The 24,061-nt window shown below is 46.0% G+C and overlaps 1 protein-coding gene across 23 annotated transcripts in view; it reads left to right on the top strand.

Annotated features, from left to right (window-relative positions):
* The window catches only part of SRC (SRC proto-oncogene, non-receptor tyrosine kinase), a 115,367-nt gene that overhangs the window by 81,565 nt on the left and 9,741 nt on the right, over positions 1 to 24,061 (top strand). For 21 of the 23 annotated variants that reach the window (XM_043990305.1, XM_043990315.1, XM_043990301.1 and 18 more), the window contains 7 exons: positions 861 to 960; positions 1,960 to 1,977; positions 9,737 to 9,769; positions 11,635 to 11,733; positions 12,486 to 12,589; positions 19,679 to 19,828; positions 20,809 to 20,964. In XM_043990305.1, the coding sequence (XP_043846240.1) occupies positions 861 to 960; positions 1,960 to 1,977; positions 9,737 to 9,769; positions 11,635 to 11,733; positions 12,486 to 12,589; positions 19,679 to 19,828; positions 20,809 to 20,964 (660 nt within the window). The remainder of the gene's footprint in view (positions 1 to 860; positions 961 to 1,959; positions 1,978 to 9,736; positions 9,770 to 11,634; positions 11,734 to 12,485; positions 12,590 to 19,678; positions 19,829 to 20,808; positions 20,965 to 24,061) is intronic. The other 2 variants (XM_043990320.1, XM_043990321.1) reach the window with 2 other exon arrangements.

Raw genomic sequence — 24,061 nt, forward strand, 5'->3', positions numbered from 1 at the left:
TATTAGCTGTGTGACCCTGGGAAAGTCACTTTAACCATGTTTGCCTCAGTTTCTTCATCTGTAAAATGAGCTGGAAAAGGAAATGGTAAATCACTCTAGTATCTCTGCCAAGAAAACCCCAAATGGGACCATGAGGAGTTGGACACAATTGAAAAATGACTGAACAAGAACAACAAAGCCCCCAAGGGACCCTCTTAAGACTCATTTGAAAGCAAGTATTGATCTACATTGGTCAAAGAACTTTACTCATGGGAAGCTCCCTACAGCAATTAAATCAGCATCCTGAAACAAAAAAATAAATACATTTAGGGAAATAATAAGCCATAAACCCCTGTTTCTTTGTGTCCCCTTTTGATTCCTTTCTTTTTTTTTTCAGATTAGTATCATATTTTACATGCGCAGAGTTCATGTATATATTATTTTGACTCTGCTTTCTTTGCTTTTTGTCACTTTGTCTTCGTTTTGTCATTTTTAGGGGAGTCTCAGTTTCCTCTTCTGGAAAATGTAAAGTACCATTTACCATTTGGACCAGCTGCCTCACAGAGTCATTTTGAGGAAAGCTCTTTGCAGCCTTTAAGGTGGCATAGAAATGCCTCCTTAGCAGCATTTCTGTCCTTGTCCTTATTCCCTTTGTTTAGACTTTGAAAGATTGTTTTGAACATCCTGTTTCTGTGCCATATTGAGACTCGACTTGTCTTGGTTTGGGGCCCAAGGCCTGGGTTTAGTTTCACCTGGTACCAGGAAGAGGTTCCTAGCTGGTGCTACCTGAAAGCACAGTACCTGACCCCAGCCTCACATGGGAGTGACTGCATCCACTTACCCTGAAGCCCTTGACATCCTTTCTGTTGTCTCTGCTGCAGGTGGGGTGACCACTTTTGTAGCCCTATATGACTATGAATCCCGCACTGAGACAGACCTGTCCTTCAAGAAAGGGGAACGCCTACAGATAGTCAACAACACGTGAGTGTCTCCTTTTGCTCCCTACCAACTACTCTGAGTCCCTGGTGGAGGGTGGGTAAGGAGGGAGTTCAGGGTCCACTTGGCATCCCAGGTGTCAATAAGTAACCCCAGTGCCGGCCCTATGCCTGATTGTTATGTGGGGAGGGGATGACTTTTTTGTCAAGGTTGGGATTTCAAGGCATCAGAAACTTTGGTTGTGGCTTGTCATGGGCTGTAAAGGAAGGAAGAGGTCAGATGCTTGGGTTGTCGCCCTGGGGCATTCTAGGCTTGACTCCCAATTGCTCCAACTGGGCAGTGTAACTGATAAAGGATCCTGGAGAATCCTGGGTTGGGGTGGGAAGCATGGGTGTCAGTGATCTAACATGGTCAGCCTTGGTGAAAGGGACAGCCTCAGCCAAAAAGGCTAATTGGGACAGGACTGCGGCCTGGGCTAGGACACAGAAGGCAGAGAAGAGAGTTCTGTGGAGGGGCCCAGGCTCAGGGGAAAGGACTTTCTAATCATCTTTCACATGATTCCTCTATGCTTCCCAACCTCCTCCTCACCTGGAAAAGGAGCTTTGCAGCTGTGCTTGCTCTGGCTAGATTTACTCCTTCCCAGGAGCTGGTTCTGGCCAACAGGAAGCCTCTGGTATTCAGTGCCGTGAGTCTCTGAGACTGAGCAGCAGTGCCTGTTGGCAATGCAGAGCCCTGCCCTGTGCCCTGACTATCAGCAGTCCTGCTCACCCAGGATGGGGGGGGTGCGGAGCTGGGAGGGCTTGATGCCAAAAGGTCACTAGAAAGTCCAGGCCCTGGGCCTGAAGAAAGGGACTGGGAAGGTATGAGGAAGGAACTGAACTTGAGTCCTTAGCTGGGCAGACTTGAGGGGACCTTGCTTCCTGTGAGCCATCCTCTGCGCTAAGTGACCCACTTTGCTTCCCAACAGCTTCTAACCCTCCACAGTGCTGATCTCAAGCCCTTTCTGTCTCTCTCTCCTCTCCTTTGCTACATGCTTGCGCTTAGGAGAAAAGTGGATGTCAGGTGTGTACCTTGCTCTTTCCTCATCTTGGTTGGGGGTGGCAGCTGGCCTTGGGGAGGCAATTGGTGCTTCTGCTACTGGCGTTTGATGCTTTGGGGCAGCTCCTGCTGGAGCCCACCTGCTCTCGTGTTTGCATGTGCTTGTTCCTCGCTTCATCCAGGTCTGGCTTTCCTTTACCCAGGGCAACTCACTTCCTCCTATTTGTTTTGCCTGGGCTTGCCCAGCTGTCTTTTTATCTTCTCGTCCTTTCTCTTCTTCCTTTTTCTCTCTTCCTCTGTGATTCAAGTTGCTTGCATGCATTCTTAGTATAAGTGTCAGCCAGCCCTGGGTAGGGGAATACCAGGGGGGCAATGTCTGCCACATTTCCTTTTATAAACCTATCCCAGCTCTTTAGTCTGTGCATTCTAGATTTTACAACTGGCCTGGTCTGTGAGCTTCATTCCACTTCAGCCCCCAGGTGCTACCCAGGGCCTAGCTGAGATTGAAACCTAGTGACATCCATCTGTGCATCCATGCATTTGTGCATCCATCCATCCATCCATCCATCCATCCATCCATCCATCCATCCATCCATCGCTTCTCAAACATTTACTTAGCATCTACTTTGTGCAAGGCTCTGTAGATACTAAGATGAATAAGGTATAGTGCTTTTCCACAAGGGGCTTACAATCTACTTGAGAAGGGGCACACACACATACAATTAACCAATGACAACAAGCATTCTTTACTAATTGCTGAGTGAATGGCAAAACCATTAGAAGTGGGAGAGATCATGCAAGGGTGGTCTGGTGAAGCTTCTCTGGAAGAGACAGGATTTCATCTGGATCAGGATTCCAAGGTTTTGAGGAGATGGGGGAGTTATTCCAAGCAAAAGGAAATAGTAAGACTGAAGACATAAAGGTAGGAACCTGTAAGAAATGTTCAAAGGGCATTGAGGAGCTGGACCTTACTGGATAGAAGGTTTGTGTAGTGAAATAGTGGAGGATGAGGCTGGGGAGGTAGTCTTGGGGCTAGGTTCAGAGGTAAGGTTTGGTAATGGTTTAGGTTTTATTTTATAGACAATAGGGAGCCATAAAAGATTTTGGAACAGGCGAGGGACATGATGAAAGTTAAGAAAGATGACTGACAGCATGTAAAGTTTTCATAATACTTCAAACTAGAAGGGATCTTATAGAGATCATCTAAACTAACCTCCTATTAAAGAGGAGGAAACTATGGCTTAGAAAGGTGAAGTGGCTTTCTCAAGGTCATGAAGGTAGTAAAGCAGTAACTGGCAGAGTCAGGATTTGGATCCAAATTCATTGACTCCAAGTTCATTGATACCAAAACCATTTCTCCCAGGAAGGAAGGAGGGAGGAAAAAGAAAAGGGAGGAGGGAAGGAAGGAAGGAGGGAGGGAGGGAGGAAAAAGAAAAGGGAGGAGGGAAAAGGGAAGGAATGCTAGAACAATATACTGAATCTAATGTGATAAAGTTTAATAGGAATAAATGTCAAGTTCTGCATGTTAATCAACTGTACAATCACTGGATGGGGTAAGCATGACTAGTTAATGATTTATGTGAAAAATATTTGAAGGTTTTGGGATGCTGCAGGCTCAGTATGAGCTTGCAATATGTTGGTCAAGATACTGAAGCTGCATTAATAGAAATAGAAATATAGGTTTATATCTATCTATCTAAATAGATCTAGATCTATAAATAGATGTCTCTGTATCTGTTTCTCTCTCTCTCTCTCTCTCTCTCTCTCTCTCTCTCTCTCTCTCTCTCTCTCTCTCTCTCTCTCTCTCTTTCTCCCAGAAGCAGGGGTTGGGGTTGATAAGGTCTGAGCAGGCAAAGCCCCTGGGCACTCTCTGGAGATTTCTGATGGCTTTGAGCCTAGAGACTCCTCCCTTTAGGAATGATGTTGACCAGGTAAAGTGTGTACTGAGGCTGGAATATGTGTTGCCAGGAGAGTGGACACTAGAGAACATGTCTTGTGAGGATCAGTGAAAGGAACCAGGGATGCTTATTCTAGAGAAGAGAAGACTTCAGGAGGATGTTAGCTGTTTTCAGGCATTTGAAAGGCCATCATATGGAAGAGAGATTTGACTTTTTCTACTTGGGCCCAGGTGGCTGAAGTAGGAACATGAGGAAGATTCAGGGAGGTGGATTTTCACTTGATTAGAAGGAAAAAATTCAGAACCATCATAGATATGTGTAAGTAGAATGGACTGCTTTGAGAAGTAATGACCTCTCTGTTCCTATAGGTCTTTGGGCAGAAACTAGATGACTGCTTGTTGGGAATGTTCTAGAGAGAATTTCTGCATAGGAACAATTTGGATGAGAAACCTGAGGTTGCTTCTGGCCCTAAGGTTCTGGATTCTAATGGCACCTCAGCTCTCAACTCCTCCTGCCCATATCCTCTATCAGTAGTGATTGCTGTGGTTTTTCCCAGGGGAATTTCTGTGCTACCCATGCCCACCCCCACCATTCCCCCTGCCTTTGACTCCTATGTGGCTTCAAACCCAGGACCACTTTATTTTGTTTTTGTTTTTTTAGTGAAGCAATTGGGGTTAAGTGACTTGCCCAGGGTCCCACAGCTAGTAAGTGTTAAGTGTCTGAGGCTGGATTTGAACTCAGGTGCTCCTGACTCCAGGGCTGGTGCTCTATTCACTGCACCACCTATCTGCCCCACCCAGGGCCACTTTAAACCAAGAATCTATCCTCACAGTAGCTCCAGGTGATCACACAAGATGGGCTTCTTGGAATTCACAAGACAGTGGGAAGCTTTCCACTTTTCCCACCCTTGCTGTATATGATTCCCAACATTGGTTATAGCCACTTTTTAACCAGAGTTTCAAAGCTGCCTCTATTCTTTCCTCTATCTCTCTATCCCCACCTCTCTTTCTCCATCCCACCTCTACCCTTCCTCAGCCTTCCTTGCAGCTATTGTCAAAGCTTTGCAGGCTCAGGTTGCTGTTGGGAAATACCAGAAAAGTACTGAATACAAGGAAAATACAATGAAGCACCATGGAACCAACTTTTCCTCAGGGATCCAATTGGTTGAGAGGCCTTGAATCTTCAGATGGGGATGCTCCATGACCCAGTTGTTGAACTGGGCTTTGAGGATACACTCAGCCCTGGCTTAGTAAATAATAAACTTGGTTATGCAGGTAGGACACTGGGGCCTATACTATAAAATCCAAATCCTCCTTTCTTCAATGGCAAGGAGAATGAAACTGTTGGAGAAATAAAAGATACAGGGAACCATAAAAAGACTGAGAGGCATAACAGGATATTAGAGTTACAGGTTACCAGCTCAACACAAACATAGACTAGGCAGTCAGCTGTGTGGTACCAGGAAGCTTCTCCCCTCCCCCATAGCCAAATATTTCCCCCACCCAGAGATCCCAGTGCCTAAAAAGTCTAACACAAATGGAACTTGCACTAATTACTTTGGCTAGGTATTGTCCCCTGTAGAATCCTTTCTCAAAAAGTCAAACTTCTCTGGGAAGGGGGGCAGCACATCAAGGTCCTGAGCCCTTCTTTGGGTAAAAATCAGTTATTACTAGTAATAGAAGTGTTCAGGGTAAAAGGCACAAGACATGTCCTCACGTAGACTTTGTAATTCATGATATTAAAAAATATATATAAACAGTAATTAAGACAAATTCAGTTTCGTAGGAGGAGGAATTAGTTACTACTATGGCTTTTACCCTGCTGAAGGAATGCATATACTAAGTTTTTGCTCCTTCTTAACTTTGGTGCCCAAGGCAAAATTCCAGTCTTATCACCTTAGCCAAGAGACTAAGTCTAGTGACTTTGAAGATAGAGGACTAACTTAATCATTTTGCACCAACCAACCCTTCAAGAAAGCAGAGACTTGGGGGCATGCTAGAGGTTTGGGGTAAAGGTTGGAGGGGTCCTCCAGAATGTTAGAGGTCTGGGGTCCCTCCTGATTCCCTTTGGGTTATCTACTCTGGGTCTGACTGAGTCAAAGCTAGGTCCCCAGGATTTGGGGCTCCCCATTGTGCTTGCAGAGACCTGAAAGCATGTCTGTGTGGCTGTGTGATATCTTGCTTTGCTTTTAAGCATTTGCATCTCTGTGTTTCAGGGTGCTATGACTCTTGCATTTCTCCTGCCTATAAATATTATTCCTCTTCACTGACAAAGACACCCTTCTGTTGTTTGATCCCTCTGTATCAGATACAGGCCTGTATCTGATAGCTAGAACTGTAGACTCTTTGCATAGCTTCCTCCTTCCTCCAACTTCACCAGCAGACACAATTACTCTCATGAGAATTGAATCGCGAGGCCAAGGAATAAGCTCTCTGGGGCTGCCCCATTCTTGTGAGCCCCTTATGGAAGTCCTCCAAGACCCAGGCTTGGCACACATTCACTGCTGGCCTGACAGCCAGTCAAATATATATACCAGGCAAATGAATCAGAACTAGGCCAGCCCAAAAGTTACTTGTTAGACTCATCAACCCCAGCATTCAAGCATGAATTCCACGCTCTGATTGTTGGTTTTTCAGGCAAAGATGGTTCATTTATTAATGGCCTGGCCTTTATGTAACTGGAGATAGTGCTTCTGACCCATCATGAGGAGGGTCTACTCCTGGTTTGGCTTCATACTGAGAAGAGAGGCTCGATAGAGAGCCATCCATGCTTTCTTGCCTGCTCATGACTAGGGATCTACATGAATGAAATTAATGGTCAGGGTTAGGAGTGTACAGCCTGGGTCAGGCCAGTGCTCATTGGCCTGGAAGGGTCCTGTGACTTCCACACCGGTCACATTATACTATAAAGTGGGAATGGCTAACATAGGTTGACCATGTTAAGTCGGCCTGATTTCCCCCTTGCTGTGAATATAGCCTGTAGGACCCTACATCTAGTGCAAATAACAGGCTCTGGGATTGGCTCTGGTAGACTGAAGAACACCCCTTGTGTCTTTAGTTCTTTTTTTTTAGGCAGCTCAGAAAATCTTAGAACATCCCCCCCCCCCTTGTCCCTGTAAACATAGGGCAAGTGGAGCCTAGAGAGGAATAGTTGGTGTTCCTTTGACTGGAATTTACCCACCAACCTAGGGAGCTCAGAATCAAATAAATGTCCTACAAAGTAGAAAGAAGACCTACAGAGCTCCCTCCATTTATTCTAGCAAAACATTCATTAGATGATGGGTTCTTCACCTGGGGTCCTTGAAGGGGGGAAAATTATGCCTTTATTTTCACTAACCTTTAAGTCAAATTTAGCATTTCTTTCAGTTATTTAATAAACATTATTCTGAGAATTGCCCACAGGTCTTACCAGACTGCCAACGGGGCCCATGACACACAAAAGGATGAAAAACTTATGCATTAGAACCTGTCTGAGCGTCTGTTTGGGAATTGCTTTTAGTACATTCTTTGGAATTAGAATAGAATTTGTGAGCTGGTGGATTATTTAGTCTCTAGGATAGGGCAGGGGGATTATCTAGTCTCAGAGGGGAAGTGATTCACCCAAGGGTGCCCAGTGAATTACTAGTAGAACCAGGGCTAGAAACTCTGGTCTTTTGTCTCCCAGCCTAGGGATCTTTCTACCATACCCCACTACTTCATTGGTGGTGGGTTTTTACCCTCTGGAGGTAGATCTTTATATATGTAAACAGCTAGGTCTAACAAATAAGGTGGCCTCCCTTATCAGATGCCACAAAACAAAGTACGGTTATAAAGTGGAAACTAGTTTTGTGTGCCTGATTGTAAGATCATGGTACTAGACGAAACCTGTGTTGTCATCCAGTCCAACTCATTTGTTGTACAGGTGAAAAAACAGAGACTCAGTGAGGTTGAAGGATTTGCTGAAGCTTCCACAGCTAGGAAGTGGGATTTGAACCCAAGTTCAAAACCTCCCACTCCAAGTTCAGCACTCTTCAGTCCACCACATGGCTCCAAACACTATTCTCAAAAAAAGAGCCCCATTTGGAACAATAGTTACCTCACTGAAATAAATGTTCAGCCTCCTGAGGGGGCAGCTTGGACGAAGCTAGCACTCCCTTGGTTGTATAAACTGGTGTGTAAGTGTTGAAAGATGTCTCAATACTCTGTGGTATTTACCTCAGACACTTGACAGCCTAGCCTTGGGCAAAGCCAACTTTCTGTATTAGAATTTCCTAGGCCTGGGCTTGGTGAGCACAGAAACCTCACACCTGGATATATTTCCCTGCCCAGGCCTGGCAAGGCCCCTCCTAAATCATACTGGATTGGTGAGTCTGGATACAGGTATGCTTCCCCCTTGTGACCTCCCCCCTTCCCCCATCCAACTGATAACTGGCATTCCTGTTCTCCTCCCCCATCCCCCTGCCCTATCCTTGGTATTCTAAAAATGCTTAGGGGCGGACTCATTGGGGGTCAACTAAAGGGGAGGCCTTAAATTCCAAGCTGTGAGGCACAGTGCCAGAGACCGGCTCAGATCAGTGGCTTGTTCATCATTCCATTGGGGAGGGGCTGAGCTGGACAGATCTACTTCCTAGCATTTAGGCTCTTTCCTTGCCCCATTTTGCCTTGATTTGAGACCGACCAGTCAGCTGGTGAGAGCATCCATCCTTCCTGTTATAAGCTCTACTATCTGCGTACATGTTTGTTTTTTCCCCAGTAGACCATAAGCTCCAAGAGGTCAGGCAATGTTTTATTTTTGTCTCTGTGTTCCCAGCATCCAGCATCATGCCTGGGGATGTAGAAGGTGCTTAAAAAATGCTTGTGGAAATGAATGGAACCTCTTTCCTCATCTCATCTCTAGGTCTCATGTTTTCCATATAAAAATGGAAATGGTAACATTGCCTCTACCCTAAACCACAGGGATTTAGTGACAGTTACAACCCATTCATATATATAATATATATATGAATGAATGTCTATATGTCTATACAGGTATACATACATATATGTGTGTGTTTATACATACACACATATCTGTGTGTATCTGTATATACATACACATACATGTATGTGTATATAGACATACATATGTATATATATATATCTATATATGCATCTGTATATAGATATCTGTCACTGGAACAAAACCCAACTTCAAATACTCTGGGGACACTTGATGTTCACAGCATTTGTGGTACAGGAGAACTGGACAAGGACCTGAGAGATCTGAATTTTAATTTCAATATTACTAGTTTGTATGGCCTTGGACATGTCATTTCCCTTTTTCTGGGCCTCAGTTTCCTTTTTTTTTTCCTTCCCCACCTCAGAGGTGAGTTGTGGGAATCAAAGAGATATGAAAGTGCCTTTTATAACTCTGGCCTCAAAATGTCATAAACATTTTAGAGCTCAAAGGGCTCGTGAACCATAGAATTCCAGAGCTGGGAGGCCCTTAAAGCGTCAGAGGTAGATAGGGCCTCTGCACCATCTAGTCTGTCTCCCAGATCCCATAGGGGACAAAATGGAGAACTGGAGGGGAAATGACTGGCCAAGGTCACTTTGGCTCTTTCTTAATCTGTGTCCTGATCCCAGCCCTCCCTCCAGGGCAGGTTTCTACCTCCCTGTAGAGCGGCTGCACCTCCAGAGCCTTTCTGCCTCTCTCTCCTCTCCTTTCCTATCCCCTCCCTGCGCTTCTTTTGGTTGCTTCTGCTGTGCGCTGGCCTCTGGCAGATGATGAAGCTTTGGGCTGCTTCTCTTTCTGTTTCCTCCCCTTTGCTATCCTATCATCATCATTCTGCTTCTTTTCTTTTTCTGTTCTTCCTTTTTTTTCTTCTCCTGCTCCCCTGTTGTCTATCGGGATTCCCTGTGCTCCAGCCAGACCTGGTTCACATTCAGATGGCTCCAAAGGTATTTCTCTCCTCCCCCTCCCACCCCATCCTGGGGAACTGCCTTCCAAGGGCGCCTGGCTGGGGCTGGGGCTGGGGCCGGGGCTGGGGCTGGGATCTGGGCAGGGGCTGGGCCACGGCCAAGCTGGGGGAGACCCCACATAATGGTGTCACCCTTCTCCCAACCTGGAGAGCACCAGGCAAAGAGCAGTAGCTAGGTTGGCTGGGTAAACTAGTAACTGAACAGTTAACTTCTGCCAACAATGGATGGCCATTCACTTAATGAGAGGACTCTGCCCGAGTAGCCATGATGCCCCCTGGGGGAAAGAGGGGCAGGCCTATAGTAATGAATCACTGCCTCTGAGTCAGGGTACAGGACAAGGTAGGGGTGGTGGCTGGGTTTGGAAAGCCAGGATCACAGGCATCCTTTTGTTTTTATAGTTTCTTTCCTTTCCTGGGCATTGTGGTATAGTGGATACAGTGCTGGGCAGGTAGTCAGGAAGACCTACGTTCAAATCCTGCTTCAGATATTTACTAGCAGTGTGACCATGGTCAAGTCACTTGCCCTCAGTGAGCCTCAGTTTCCTCATCTGTAAAATCAGAATAATAATAGCACCTACCTACATGTCTCTGTGAGGTACAACTGAGATCATGTATGTAAAGCATTTTGCAAGCCTTAAAATGCTGTGTAAATATAAGCTATTATTATTATTGTTGAGTAACCCAGAGGCTCCAGAGAGTTGATGTTCTCAGACCATTTCCCATCTTCCCATTTTCCTGGTGTCTGTACTCCAAGCCTCTTCTCCTCTCCCATCCCTTCAAAGGGTGTGTGTGTTTGCTTGTGATGTGTGTGCAAATGCCCTTTCAGGTGGGAATTTCCCAAATACCCTTCCAGAGAGCCAGTATGAAGCCCTCCCCCCCAGGAGGTGGCCAGTTACACCCTAGTGTGGGTCCTGTCCCTAGAGGAAGATGACATCTGCATGGAGGGGGCTCAACTCATAATCTGAAGAGCACTCCGAGTGTCCTGATTTAGGCCTGTACCAACCTTCCCTGGCCAAGCAGCATAGAAAACTCAGGGTTTCTTGGATCTGGTTAAGGGGCCAACAAAACTGCAGCGGGAAGAGCCAAGGTTAGGAGTCAGGACTGGGGATTTTAATCCCAACTCCGCTGCTGACTTGCTTTGTGACCCGAGCAGGTCATTGCCCCTTTCTTGGCTTCAGTTTCTTCCTCTGTAGAATGAGGGTGTGAATTTGATGGTCCCTACCAGCTAGGATGGCTACAGGTAGGGTCTCAGCCCCATACCCTGCTAGTGGTCTCTTATCGCAGCTTCCCACAGCTGGGGAGTTGCTGTACCTTCCTCGATAATAGTCACATCCTGCTTTCTCCTTTCTGAGCCCAGGCGACCACTCTGTACCCCACTGGGAATGAGAACTGACCTCTAGGGCTTTCCATTTAGAAGGTTATGCAGCCCCTGCCTCTTTCAGGTGCATGAGGCAATGCAAGAGAGGCTTCTCCTGATGTTTAGGGGAGATGGCTCAGGCCAGCCCATGCCTGTTCCCCTGGCCACCTCCCTGGCTTTCAGGATACCCTTATCTAATACATCCTGGCTCCAGACCCGGATCCTGGAGTAGCTGCTTTTTGTGTATCCCAGTAGCTGTGTGCCCTTAGGTGAGTTGCTTTTCTCTCTCAGCTGCCATTTTCTCCTTTGTAAGATGGGGAGTGGAGGACTTGACTCAGATGATCTCAAAGCTCACGTCCAGTTCTGACATTCTGTGCTCCTGTTGGCTGGAGCGCAGCACAGTGGGGTGCAGAGTTCAGCTTTACTCCAAGAGCTCCCTGGACCTCCTTACTCACAGCTCCTCTTCTCCTTTCCTTCTCTTACTTCAGAGAGGGAGACTGGTGGCTGGCCCACTCACTCACCACTGGACAGACTGGCTACATCCCCAGCAACTACGTAGCCCCATCTGATTCCATCCAGGCTGAGGAGTAAGTAGCAGCCCTGCCCACCCCACCCCTTCCCAATTGCAGCGCTGCCCCATGTGCTTCCTCCTGCCCTTGGGTGGCTAGTATGGACCTGCTCAGAGGCCTTTCTAACTCAAAAGGGCATTTTGGTGTTAGTGGAAAGAGCAGTGGCCTAAGAATCTAAAGACCTGCTTTCGAGTCTCACCCCTATTACTTAACAAGCTATGTGATCCTGGGAAAGTCACTTCCCTGACTTTTAGTCTGGTCCCCTGTGAAAAGGGAGATGATATCATCTACCTCACCAGGCTATGGCAAATGAAGCTTTTGGTAAAGCAGAAAACCCTGTAGAAATGGGACCTATTTGTAACCAATTCACTGCTTATCTCTACCAGGTTCTTAGGAAAAGGAACCCATGGGCATCAAAATCGAAGCAAGCCTGCCTTTCCCAGAGGGCAGTGCTAGATATGGAGTCAGAAAGCATGGGTTTGAATCCTTGCTCTGCTCATTCCTGCCCAAAGGACCTTGGTCAAACCATCCTGAGCCTCAGTTACTCCATACTTAAAATGGGAATGGGGGGTGGGGTTGTACTAGAGACCACCCCTAAAGACCCTCTGTGGCTCTACATCCTAGCATCCTTTCAGTGATGCTGGAGAGGGCCATTGCAAACTTGATTCCTTCTGTCTCTCTCTTTAAAAATTAAATTTGATTTTTTTTTAATCAGCAAAAATCAGCAGTCTCTCTTTCCCTTCCTCCCCACCCTCCCATCCCAAATTAAGGTGGTACTTTGGCAAGATCACCCGTCGGGAGTCTGAGCGGCTGCTGCTTAATTCGGAGAATCCCCGAGGCACATTTCTGGTGCGGGAAAGTGAGACCACCAAAGGTATCCATTCCTTCCACCCCCTGCCCTAAGATCCTTGGACTACAAGGGCACTGTAGGCAGGGCCCCAGCTTGGGGTGGAGTTGCTCGAGACCACTTGCACCTAACTAAGCACCACCCATGTTAATCTAGAGCAGGGCTTCTTGAACTTTTTCTACCCTCAACCCCTTTTTGTCTGAGAAATGTGTACATGACTCCGGGTTTATAGGTATATAAAAGAGTATACAAATAAAACCTTTACTGCCAAATTTTTCGTGACTTCCACAGTGATTTGACCCCATATGAGGTCATGACCCACAGTTTAAGAAGCTTTGATCTAGAGGTTCCATCAACTCCCAAGGTGCTAAGGGCATAGGTTCTAGTACCCTAGGTATGAGCCCCAGATCCATCTCTAATTCACTCTTTGATTTGGAGCAAGTCACTGGACCTTACTGGGCTTCGGGTTTTTTTGTCTGTTAAGTGGAAATAATACTTGCCCTACTTACCTCTCCGAGTCATCAAATAAAGGACAGAAATGTAGAGTTGGAAGGGACCTTAGTGGCCATCTGGTCCAGCCTCCTTGTCAAAGGAATCCTCCCTGAAACAGACTTCCGGGAGGAGGAACCACCATTCCTCTTTGAGATAGCAGAATGCCTGGTGTCTGATTATTATTCCCTGACATCCAGCCTACTTTGGTTCTTTGCACTTCCTACCCTTGCTTCTTCTGGTTAGGCTTTCTGGGACCAGGCAGAAGAAGTCTCACCTTCTTCCATACCATAGCAGCCCTCCCAATCCTTTGAGAGGTTCCCTGTATGTGCCCTCAAGTCTTCTCCAGGCTAAAGCTTTCTAGCTCCTCATGGAGCATGGACTCAAGACACTTTACTGGCTTGGTGGCTGTCCTCCCCTGGATGCTTCCCAGCTTATTCACGCCCTCCCTGCACAGTTCTGTCCAACACTGGACACAGCACTTCAGTTTTGGTCTGTCCAGGGCAGGGCAGAACAGGCCCATCACCTCCTAGGCTTCTCATCATGAAGCTCAAGGGTGTATCAGTTTTTCTTAGTAGCCATTCCACACACCCTGTTGACTCCTGTAGACCCTGCAGGCCTCTTAAGCCTTCAGCTTTTTTTTTTCTTTTTTCTTGTGGGGCGGTGAGGGTTAAGTGACTTGCCCAGGGTCACATAGCTAGTAAGTGTTAAGTGTCTGAGCCCGGATTTGAACTCAGGTCTGCCTGAATCCAGGGCTAGTGCTTTATCCACTACACCTTCAGCTCTTTTTCAGCTCTTCTTTCTCCACATTGTCCTTGTGAATTCATTTTAAAAGTAGAAGACTTGAAGACTTTACATTTATCCCTTTTAGATTTCATCTTACTAGATTTGGCCCAATGCTCTAGACCAGGGGTCAGCAAACCACAGCCTGAGGACCTCTTCCTGTTTTTGAAGGGCCTATGAGCTGAGAACTTTTTTATTTTTAACATTTTAAAATACAGTAAAGTTTTATTTTAAAATGTCAGAATTCTTAGCTTAGGGAACATATAAAGACAAGCAGCAGGTGAGATCTGGTTCTTAGGTAAGGTGATAGCTTGCCACCCCCTGCTCTTACAATGTTAGAATCTTCTTAGCTCTGGACTTTTTTGTCCAGTGTGGTAGCTGTCTGTCCAGCTTTTGACGTCTGTGTACAGGATAAGCGTGCCTTCTCTGCTTCTATCTAAGTCACTGACAAAAATGTTCAAACATAGGGTCAAACAGATTCCAGTGGTGTTCCACTGGAAGCTTCCTTCCAAGCTGACATTGAATTATTGTCCTCTACTCTTCACCCAGTTCTGAATCCATCTAATTGTATTATCATCTAGACCAGTAGTTTCAAACACAAATAGAAATGAATCCCTGAAGGGCATATTGACTTAGAAAACCATGAATTAAATATTAACTATGTTGTATTGTATTTTTATTTTTTTGTTCAACGTTTCCCAATTATTTTTAGGCTCTTTGACACCTCTGAGCTAGCCCTACACCTCTCCTTTTCTACCAGACTAGCATGAGATATTTTATCAAATAATTTGCAAAAACCTAGGTAAACATACCTATGTAACTCTCCTGTTCTACCTGTCTGTAACGCTGTCAAAAGAAAAGAAAGTTTAGTGTGACATGAATATTCTTTTTTTATGTTTTATTGATATCTTTTTTCTCTTTACATCACCATAGTTTCTCTCATTTTCCCTCCCTGAGAGCCATCTCATATAGTAAATAGCATTTTTTAATAGACAAAAAAGAGGAAAAAAATCAGCGTAATACATGCAATGTGCAACATTTGAGAAACTCCCACCTCTACAAAGGGGTAAAGTGGGAGCATTTTCTCATATTTATTCTTTTGAATCATGCTTTTTCTTTATCCCTTTTTCTACATTTATTGTTGATTTGTGTGTGTGTAGCAGTTCTATCCATTTATATTGTTGTCATTGTGAATATTGTTTTCTTAGCTGTTTACTCTGTATCAGTTCATGTACATCTTTCCATGCCTCTCTGAATTCATCACATTCACATGATTTGTTCTTAATAAAGTCATACTGCTTCTCTGTGATTAGTGTTTCCTTTTCCAGATGTTCCCTACCCATGTCTTTAATAATCTATTACAGAACTTTGCCCGGAATTGAAGTCAAGTTGGAAGCCATTGGTTTTCAGATCGTATTCTCTTGTTTCTTTCTTTTTTTTTTTTAATTAGTACATTAGCCCTTCTCCATTCCTGCAGTACCTCTCCTAATCTCCACCACAGGGGTGAGCATGTACACACACACACACATACACACACACACACACACACACATACCTGCATCTCATGGCATTAGGGGTATCCTCCCTTTATGCCAGAGAAAAAATCTGAAATTTTTCTTTTATGGGGTATTTATACTTCTTTATTGTAAAATTTGGGTTAATTAAGTATTCGGTCATAGACTCTGTCATCTGATGGCCTTTGAGTGTCATCTGCAACTTCCGCAGAACTCCTAAAAACTGCCATTTAATTTCTTATGCTGACTCACAATATATCAAAATTGTGATGGGAAACGTTGCAATGTGGAAGGGATAACTGTAACACATATATTTGTACATAGTCATTGAGGGAACTTGTTTTGCTTGATTATGTATATTTCTTACAAGGAATTTGGTTTCCTTTTCTTTTTTTTCCCAATGGGGTGGGGAAAGATAAGAGGGAAAAAGATTTCTGTTCATTTAAAAAGCAGAGAGGTAGATGTGGAATGTTGCATGCACTTTCAGATGAGGTCACTGTATTATCAGTTTTATTTTGTTTCAAGTGATCTCTTACACAGTAGTGGTAATCTGTAAATGTAATAGGAAAACAAAACATAAGTAAAACTCACACACGCAGAATAAAGTCACTGATGGTAGCTCTAGCCATCATGAAGTTCCTTCCAACTCTGAATCTTAGGACTCTGAATGTAAAGTACCATAGGGTCATTATTCATCAATTCATTTCACTTCAGCAAAGATATATGAAGCAACTATTGTGTTCTTTGGCAGGTTGATGTCACTACCCTCCTCAGTAAACTACTGTGGCTTCCTATTGCCTCTAGAAGCAGATGGGGCAGCTAGATGGCACTAGGTAGATGGTAGAGCACTGGTCTTGGAGTCAAGAGGACCTGAGGTCAGATCTCATGTCAGACACTAGCTGTGTGACCCTGGGCAAGTCACTTAACCCCAACTGCCTTAAAACATCCAGGGCCATCTCCAGTCTTCCTGATGTATATCTTGCCACTGGACCCTGATGGCTCTGGAGGAGAGAGTAAGGTTGGTGACTTTGCACAGCCCTCCCTCACCTAAATCCAATTCACTGCCAGTTGTGCCATTACCCTGATGTCATGGTCCTCTTCGGGAATGAAGGACAAAACAACCGAAACAGATACAAAGTGCTGTGCTTGGCATTCAAAGCCCTTTATCATTTAGCCCCCTCCTACCTTTCCAGTCTTCTTACACCTCACTCTTCCATCTAGTGACACCACCCTCCGGGCCATTTCACAAACTAGACCCTCCATCTCTTGGCTTCAGGTAGTCTTTCTGACTGTCCCCCATGCCAGGAATGTTCTCCCTCAGTTCTGACTACTGACCTACCTGGCTTCTTTTAAGTCCCAAATAAAATCCCACCAACAGGAAGCCTTCCCAACCCCTCTTAATTCTAGTGCTTTCCCTCTGGTAATTATTTCCTATTTATCCTGTAACTAGCTTCCTTTGTATATATTTGTTTTCAAGTTGTCTCCCCCATTAGATTATAAACTGCTTGAGGACAGGGACTGTCTTTTGCCTCTTTTTGTATCCTCAGAGTTTAGCACAATACCTGGCACAGAGTGGGTACTTAATAAATGTTTTTTTTAATTCTTTATTCAGAACTCAGTGCTTGGCACTGGATACACAAAGACAAACACAAAGCAGTCCCTGCCTCTAAGGGCTTATTTCTTACCAGAGGACTCCACTTTGCACACAGATAAGTAAATGCAAGGTCATCTAAGGTGGGAGGGAGCACAGACCACTAGGATGATCAGGCAAGGCTTTAAAGAGGAGGTGGCACTTGATATAAGATGAGGATTCTGAGGGGTAGAGATGAGGAGGAAGTGCATTCCAGGCAGGAGAGACAGTCAGTGCACATTAATCAAATCTGCATCTGAGCCCCAACTCGCCCAACTTCCCACGGTACCCCTAATGCTCTTTTCCAGGAGGCCTGGTGATTAATGATGCCTTCTCATCCTCACTATGCCTTTTTTCTGTGGTTACCACTGAGAGAGCCTGCAGCTCTGATCTCCCTTGCTCCTGGGCTGCAACAAATCACCTCCCGCCCACCCCTTTATTACTCTGTTGTGGCCACATTGATCTGTCCTTTGGAGGCTGCCTGGCCCCTTCATTGTGTCTCTCAGCCAATCAGCAGAGGGCCGGGCTTCACATGGGAAGCCAGTCCTGGCTCTGGCTCTAGCCTTTTCCCCAAGAGCTGTGTGGAAAGTGGGTCAGGGAGCTGGGAATAGCTGGGTAACCCATGACAACTGAGGACTCTGGCCTCCCTCTTCAGTAGAGCCTCTGGCACCGGGCAAGCTAGAGAAACAGAAGGAGCAGTGTATGTAGGGACGCTGGCACAGCTCGGGGCCTGAGTCTGCTTCTAACTTCTTGGGGCTTACAGTTGGATTGGGTGATTTCTGGGCCCTTTCCAGTTGTGAAGTTCTATGCTCCAAGGACCCTGGCAGCTGTCACATGCTGTGTTTTGTTACAAGGTCTCTCCTAGTTCCGGCTTTCTGTCGTCAAGCAGGTGGCCAAGCTGGGCTCCGGGCTCATTGGAGGAGACTGTTCTCCAGCAGCACCTCGCCCCCTCCTCCAGTGACCCAGAAAGCAGTCTCCCACAAATCCTGAGTGTTTCTTCCCCCTCTTCTCCAAAGCCCCTAGCTTCTCCCTTTGTTTGTTATGTGGACAGGGAAATGAGCCCTTGGAATGGAATGTGACAATGAACCAACAGGGTTGCACTGGGGGTTTTCAAAGCTCCCCCTCTCCTGCCCACCCCTGCCCTAACCCTGCCCTGAGGGTTTGTGGGGATGATGCATCCAGCCCCTGGCCAGGAAAGGCTGCTACCTCCGGGGTAGGGAGGGCCATGACTGACATTCCTTGCACCAATTGGGGGGGGGGGCGGTGTAGTTTCCGTTGCTCCCACTAGGTAGAGGCAGGGGCCATTAAGTTGGTGGAATGTGGCCCTGAGCCAGGACTGACGACAGGAGCAAGCATTTCTGGTTAATTTTTTCTCAGGCAGACTGAGGGGCTTCTTTACCAACTGCCCAAGGGCATATTTATCCCGGATGCAGGTGGTAGGTAAGGGTGGGGGATGGACAGGACATAAACTACTAAGCGCCTTCACCTCCCCCCTACCCCAGGGTTGGTAACATGAGTGAGGAGCAAACCAAGCTTGGAGAGCTCCTTCCTTGCTCTTGGTCAGGGAGTCACTCAGTTCCTGTTGCAGATGGTCCTGGAATCGAGGTCTCCAGGCCTAAAGCCCAGCTCCCTTTCGGCACCCCTTTGCTGCCTTATAGACTGTGTACTGTTGATGGCAGGCAAGGCCAGTGCTCGCTTCTTTTTGGAAATAAATTTAATTGATGGCTTTTGCTTTACTGTCACCTTAATTCCCCATGGTATCCCTCCCCCATGCCTTGCCTTGGGGTCATCTCTTGTGATAATAAGAGAAAGGAAAAAACCCCGAAAAACTGACCAACTGGCCCCAAAAAGGTATGACCTGATTATGCAGCATTCCACCTCCATGGTTCCTTCACCTCTGCAAAGAAACAGGGGGAGATGGAAGCCTCTCTTTTTTTTTTTTTTTTTGCGGGGCAATAGGGGTTAAGTGACTTGCCCAGGGTCACACAGCTAGTAAGTGTTAAGTGTCTGAGGCTGGATTTGAACTCAGGTACTCCTGACTCCAGGGCCAGTGCTTTAACCACTGCGCCACCTAGCTGCCCCCAAAGCCTCTCTTTTTAAAATGAGGGCATTTTATACTTTCAGTATAAAGTTATTATTGTCCCCATTGGACAGATGAGGAAGCTGAGGCCCAGGGAGGGGAAGGGACACGGGGAGTTAGGGACGGAGCTGGGACTAGAACCCAGTTCTTCTGACTCCTGGCCCTGTGGTCATTCCACTCAGAGGCTCTGTCTATCAAGGGGACAAATCCTAGCCGTCTGATACCAAGGTTGTTAGGCCTGGATCGGAGTGAGGGTCAAGGATGAGGGTTTCCCTGCCTTCTTCACCCCTTCATTCCCTGACTTCCCCTGATTCCAAGCTGTGGCTTTGGGTTTGGACCCACTGTCAGGAGCAGTGCAATCAGTTATTGTTGGAGTATCCTTACTCAGTGGCCCTTTTCTTGGCCACAGGCCAGTGCCCTGTCCTTTGTGTGTATGGAGCCCCTTAGCCTCTGCTTCTGGGAAAGGGGGCGGGCCTTTCAAGATTCCTGCCTGGGCCTGACATCTCCAGCTGAGAGTGATCAGTGAGCGAGGAGCATGTCCTGAGATGAGAAGGGGCCCCGGGCTCCTTGTCACAGGCCCTGCTTCTGTAACCTGTTTTCTCCCTGGGCTCTTTTTGTAGGTGCCTATTGCCTTTCTGTGTCTGACTTCGACAATGCCAAGGGCCTCAATGTGAAACATTACAAGATCCGAAAGCTGGACAGTGGCGGCTTCTACATCACCTCCCGCACACAGTTTAACAGCCTGCAGCAGCTTGTGGCCTATTATTCCAGTATGTTTCTGTCGTGAGCTGGTCAGCAGTCCCAGGGGTAGGGACACAGGGATGGGGGGGTGCCCCTTCTCTGCTCCCTTGGGCCACAATGGGATGTGTGTGGGGTGTTTGGGGGTATGTGTGATGGGGTGGGGTCTTACCCTGGCAAGAGGGAGAAGTGGGGATACTTGGTAGAGACTGAGCTGTGGGTGATCCTGGGGTTGGCAAGGAAGCCAGAAGAACCTCCCCTGCATTGCAGAGACAGCAGCATCCCCAGGGGTCAGTTGGCCAGCCTCGTCCTTAGGAAGGCTGCTGCGACTTTGGGAAGGAGCCATGAACCTCCCTGTGTGACTGCATCTGTGTATGTTGTGTTTGTGTATCTGTCTCTGTGTGCCTGCATATGGGCCTATGTGCTATGTAGATGTGTAGATTTTTAAAAATAAATTTGTGTATGTATCTGTGGGTATCTTTGTATACTGGTATGTGTGTGTGTGATTGTGTTGGCTTGTATCTGCATGTGCCCGTGTATGTTGTTCTGCATAGCTGCTTATAAATCCTGGAGGGTTTGTCATCTAACCAAGTGTCTGCATGTCTTCAGGCAGACCTGTGTTTGTATATATTGCCATATTAGTGTCTGACTGCATGTGTTCGTATATGCAGATACATCTATGTGTTTTTGCATACTTGTCAATCTGTGTGTTTTCATATCTATGTGTCTATTTTGGAAGCATGCCTGCATGTGCTTTTGTGCATGGGATGTATACTCTGTATCTGGGATGTGTGTGTAGGGGGTGTGATGTATGTGTGTGTGCACATGCATGCGTGCGTGCACGTGTGTGAGGTGGAAGAAGAAAGGGTCCCAGGGCAAATAAACTCATGACTTCAGTCAAAATCTTGAAAAAACTAAGGAACAGAATGCAGGGTATGGGCTATCTTTGGAGTTTATCGCTTATCAGTTGTCTGGCCTGTCCTTCTTCCCTCTCTCCCCTTTCCTCTTCCAGAACATGCTGATGGCTTGTGCCACAGACTCACCAATGTCTGCCCGACATCCAAGCCACAGACCCAGGGCCTGGCTAAGGATGCCTGGGAGATCCCCCGGGAGTCCCTGCGGCTGGAAGTGAAACTGGGTCAGGGCTGCTTTGGAGAAGTGTGGATGGGTGAGAGCTCCCTCCTTCCTTGCTTCCCTCCCTCCCTGTCTTCTGTCCTTTGACTTCTCCTTCCCTTTTTGTCCCTGATGTTAGTCTGCCCTCCCTTCTGGCCAGGTCACCCCCCCACCTAAGCCACAGGAAAAATACCTGAGTCTTCCCCCTTAGCCTGGGAATATAAACATCATTTCTTCCCTGCTGCTCAGGCATATGGTTTGATCTTCAAATTAAGTCAGTGCAGGACAAGTCAGCAAAGCTGTATTAAGCCCCTGCTGTTTGCGGGACCTGTAAGAGGGACACCCTGTGTTGAGGTCAGAGAGGTCAGCTAGTCCCCAAAATGAAGGAAATGAAATCAAGACATGGCTGGAGAGATGAGATGTGCACACAAGTACTTGGGCCCAGTGCTGTCAGTCGCATCAAGCCCACTCCTGGCCATCTTCCTCTTACTCAAAGCTACCCCCCCCCTCATAAGGACCAAAGTCCCTCTTGAGTAATCTTTCTAGATCATAGCTCTGCTTACATCAGCTGCTGTCCCCCACAACAATGACCACCAGGGCCTAAACTTCTTAGCCTGGCATTCGGTGCCTTTCACACTATGGCTCCACCCATCCATTCACTAACACTCACTTGGCACATACCATGTGCAGAACACCGTGCTTGGCACCTGGGGAAAGGGGACAAAGCTAGACTAAGCCTGGCCTCCGTCCTTGTGATGTTCACAAGTCTAGAAGGGAGACAAAATATATATACAGATAGCAACAAACAAGGTCATCATTAATTAATACAATATGATAATGATAAATGCATTAAGAAGATGCACAGTACCATGTGGAGATCATGACTGACATGGAGTCAGGGAAGATTCAATGGAGGATGTGCTATTTCTATCAGGCCTTAACGTTGTTCAGTAGGTAAAGAGTGTGGGGAGGAGAGAGGGAATTTGGAACTGGAAAATAAAAAAGTCTCTGTGCTTTAAAAAATTAAAAAGAAAAAATAGTTGGGGTGGGGAAGAGCTGGTATTCCAGGCGTAAGGAATGGTATGAGCAAAATGGAACAGTTGAGAGTATACAGGGCATGGTACAGGGGGTAGAAGGGAGTCTAATTAGGTTGGCTTTCAGAGGGGATGAATATAAAATAAGTCTATGAAGGAAACTGTGTGAAATTCGTGAAGGTCCTTGCATGGCGGGCAGAAGAGCCTGTTCTTTTCCTGGGAGGCTGTCAGGGAGTTCCTGACAGTGTCTGAGCAGGAGAATGCTGTTGCAGTTGTCTAGATGGGTAGTGACGAAGGCCTATCCCAGCTAAACTGCTCAGTTTTGTTTGTGTTTAGTTTGATATGCCTGTGGGGCATTCAGATAGAGAAGTTGTGCAGTCAGTTGGAGGCCCATGTCTTGAATGAGGAAGAAAGGGCAGAAATGAAGAACTGGAGAATCTGCCTTGAGATGTTGATAGCTCAAATGATGGCAGTGAAGGAGATGGTAAAAGGAAGAAGATGTAAGGAGAGAAGAGAGGAGGCAGATTTCAGAGAAACCTGGAAGGACTTGCATGAATTGATGATGACTGAGATGAGCAGAACCAGGAGAACATTGTACACAGTATGCATTGTGTGTTGATCAACTGTGATAGACTTGATTGTTCTCAACAATACAATGGTCCAAGAAAGTTCCAAAGGACTCATGATGGAAAAGGCTCTCCAAATCCAGAAAAAAAAAAGAATTGTGGAATATGGATGTGGATTGAACCATACTATTTCTTTTGGTTTTGGTGCAGTTGTTTTTCTTTTTTGAGGTTTTTCCTTTTTGCTCTGATTCTTCTCTTATAACATGACTAATGCAGAAATATGTTTAATGTGATTGTACACATATAACCTATATCAGATCGCTTGCTGTCTTGGGGAGGAGGGGAGGGAGGGAGAAAAATTTGAAACAAAAAATCTTATAAAAACAAATGTTGAAAACTATGTCTACATGTAACTAAATGTCAGTGATGACCACAGAGAGTAGGTTTAGCAGACTGATGAAGGTGGAAGCCTGGTTGCAAGGAGTTAAGGAAGTGGAGTTATCAGGTATAGACAATTTTTTTCATCTGTTAGCAGTGATGGGGAGGAGAGAGATTGAGTTAAATGGGATAGAAAGGTCAGTGATCATTTTATTTTATTTTATTGAATGGCTTGAGTTCTTTTTTTAATTATAAAAGTATTTTATTATTTTCCAGTTACATTTAGAGATAGTTTTCAACATTTGTTTTTATAAGATTTCTTGTTTCAAATTTTTCTCCCTCCTTCCCCTCCCTCCCCACTCCCCAAGACAGCAAGTAATCTGATATAGGTTATATATGTACAATCACATTAAACATATTTCTGCATTAGTCATGTTATAAGAGAGGAATCAGAGCAAAAAGGAAAAACTTCAAACAAGAAAAACAACAGCACCAAAAGCAAAAGAAATAGTATGGTTCAATCTGCATCCATATTCCACAGTTCTTTTTTTTCTGGATTTGGAGAGCCTTTTCCATCATGAATCCTTTGGAACTATCTTGCAGGTCAGTGGCCATTTTAAAAGGAATTGGAAAGTCTGAGCATGTTTGTAGGCAGCTAGGAAGGAGCCAGGGGAGGAGAGGCTAAAGATGCCCAAGAGAGAGGGATGGCTACCACAGGGGACTGAAGGGAGGGAATAGGATCAAGTGCCCAGGTTTAGAGGGCTACCTCTTCTGTGACCATAGGGAAGGAGAAGAGAGGGAGTGAGGATGCTGAAGTCTGAAGAGTAGAGGCGGGGACGGATGGCTCCCACATAGGATGGATTTGATCTTTTCTGGGATCTTCTATCTAGTCTTTTGTGTGCCCTGGTACTGCATCTCCCACTCCCTGCTTGATGCCTCCACCTGGATGGAGGTACTAGTCATCTCCAACTCAACATGTCCAAACCAAAACTCCTATGTTTCCCCTTAAACCCACACCTCCTAACTTCCCTAATTCTGTTGAGAGTTTCATCCAGGTTTGAAACCTGTCAACCCTGACTTCATTCATTCTCCCTCTCCTCCACCCACGTCACTATATCTAATCAGTTGCTGGATCGTGTTGATCCCACCTTTTCAATGTCTCTCAGCTTTCTTT

The sequence above is a fragment of the Dromiciops gliroides genome, chromosome 2 (genome assembly GCF_019393635.1).
Source record: "Dromiciops gliroides isolate mDroGli1 chromosome 2, mDroGli1.pri, whole genome shotgun sequence".
In the NCBI taxonomy this organism is placed as follows: Eukaryota; Metazoa; Chordata; class Mammalia; order Microbiotheria; family Microbiotheriidae; genus Dromiciops; species Dromiciops gliroides.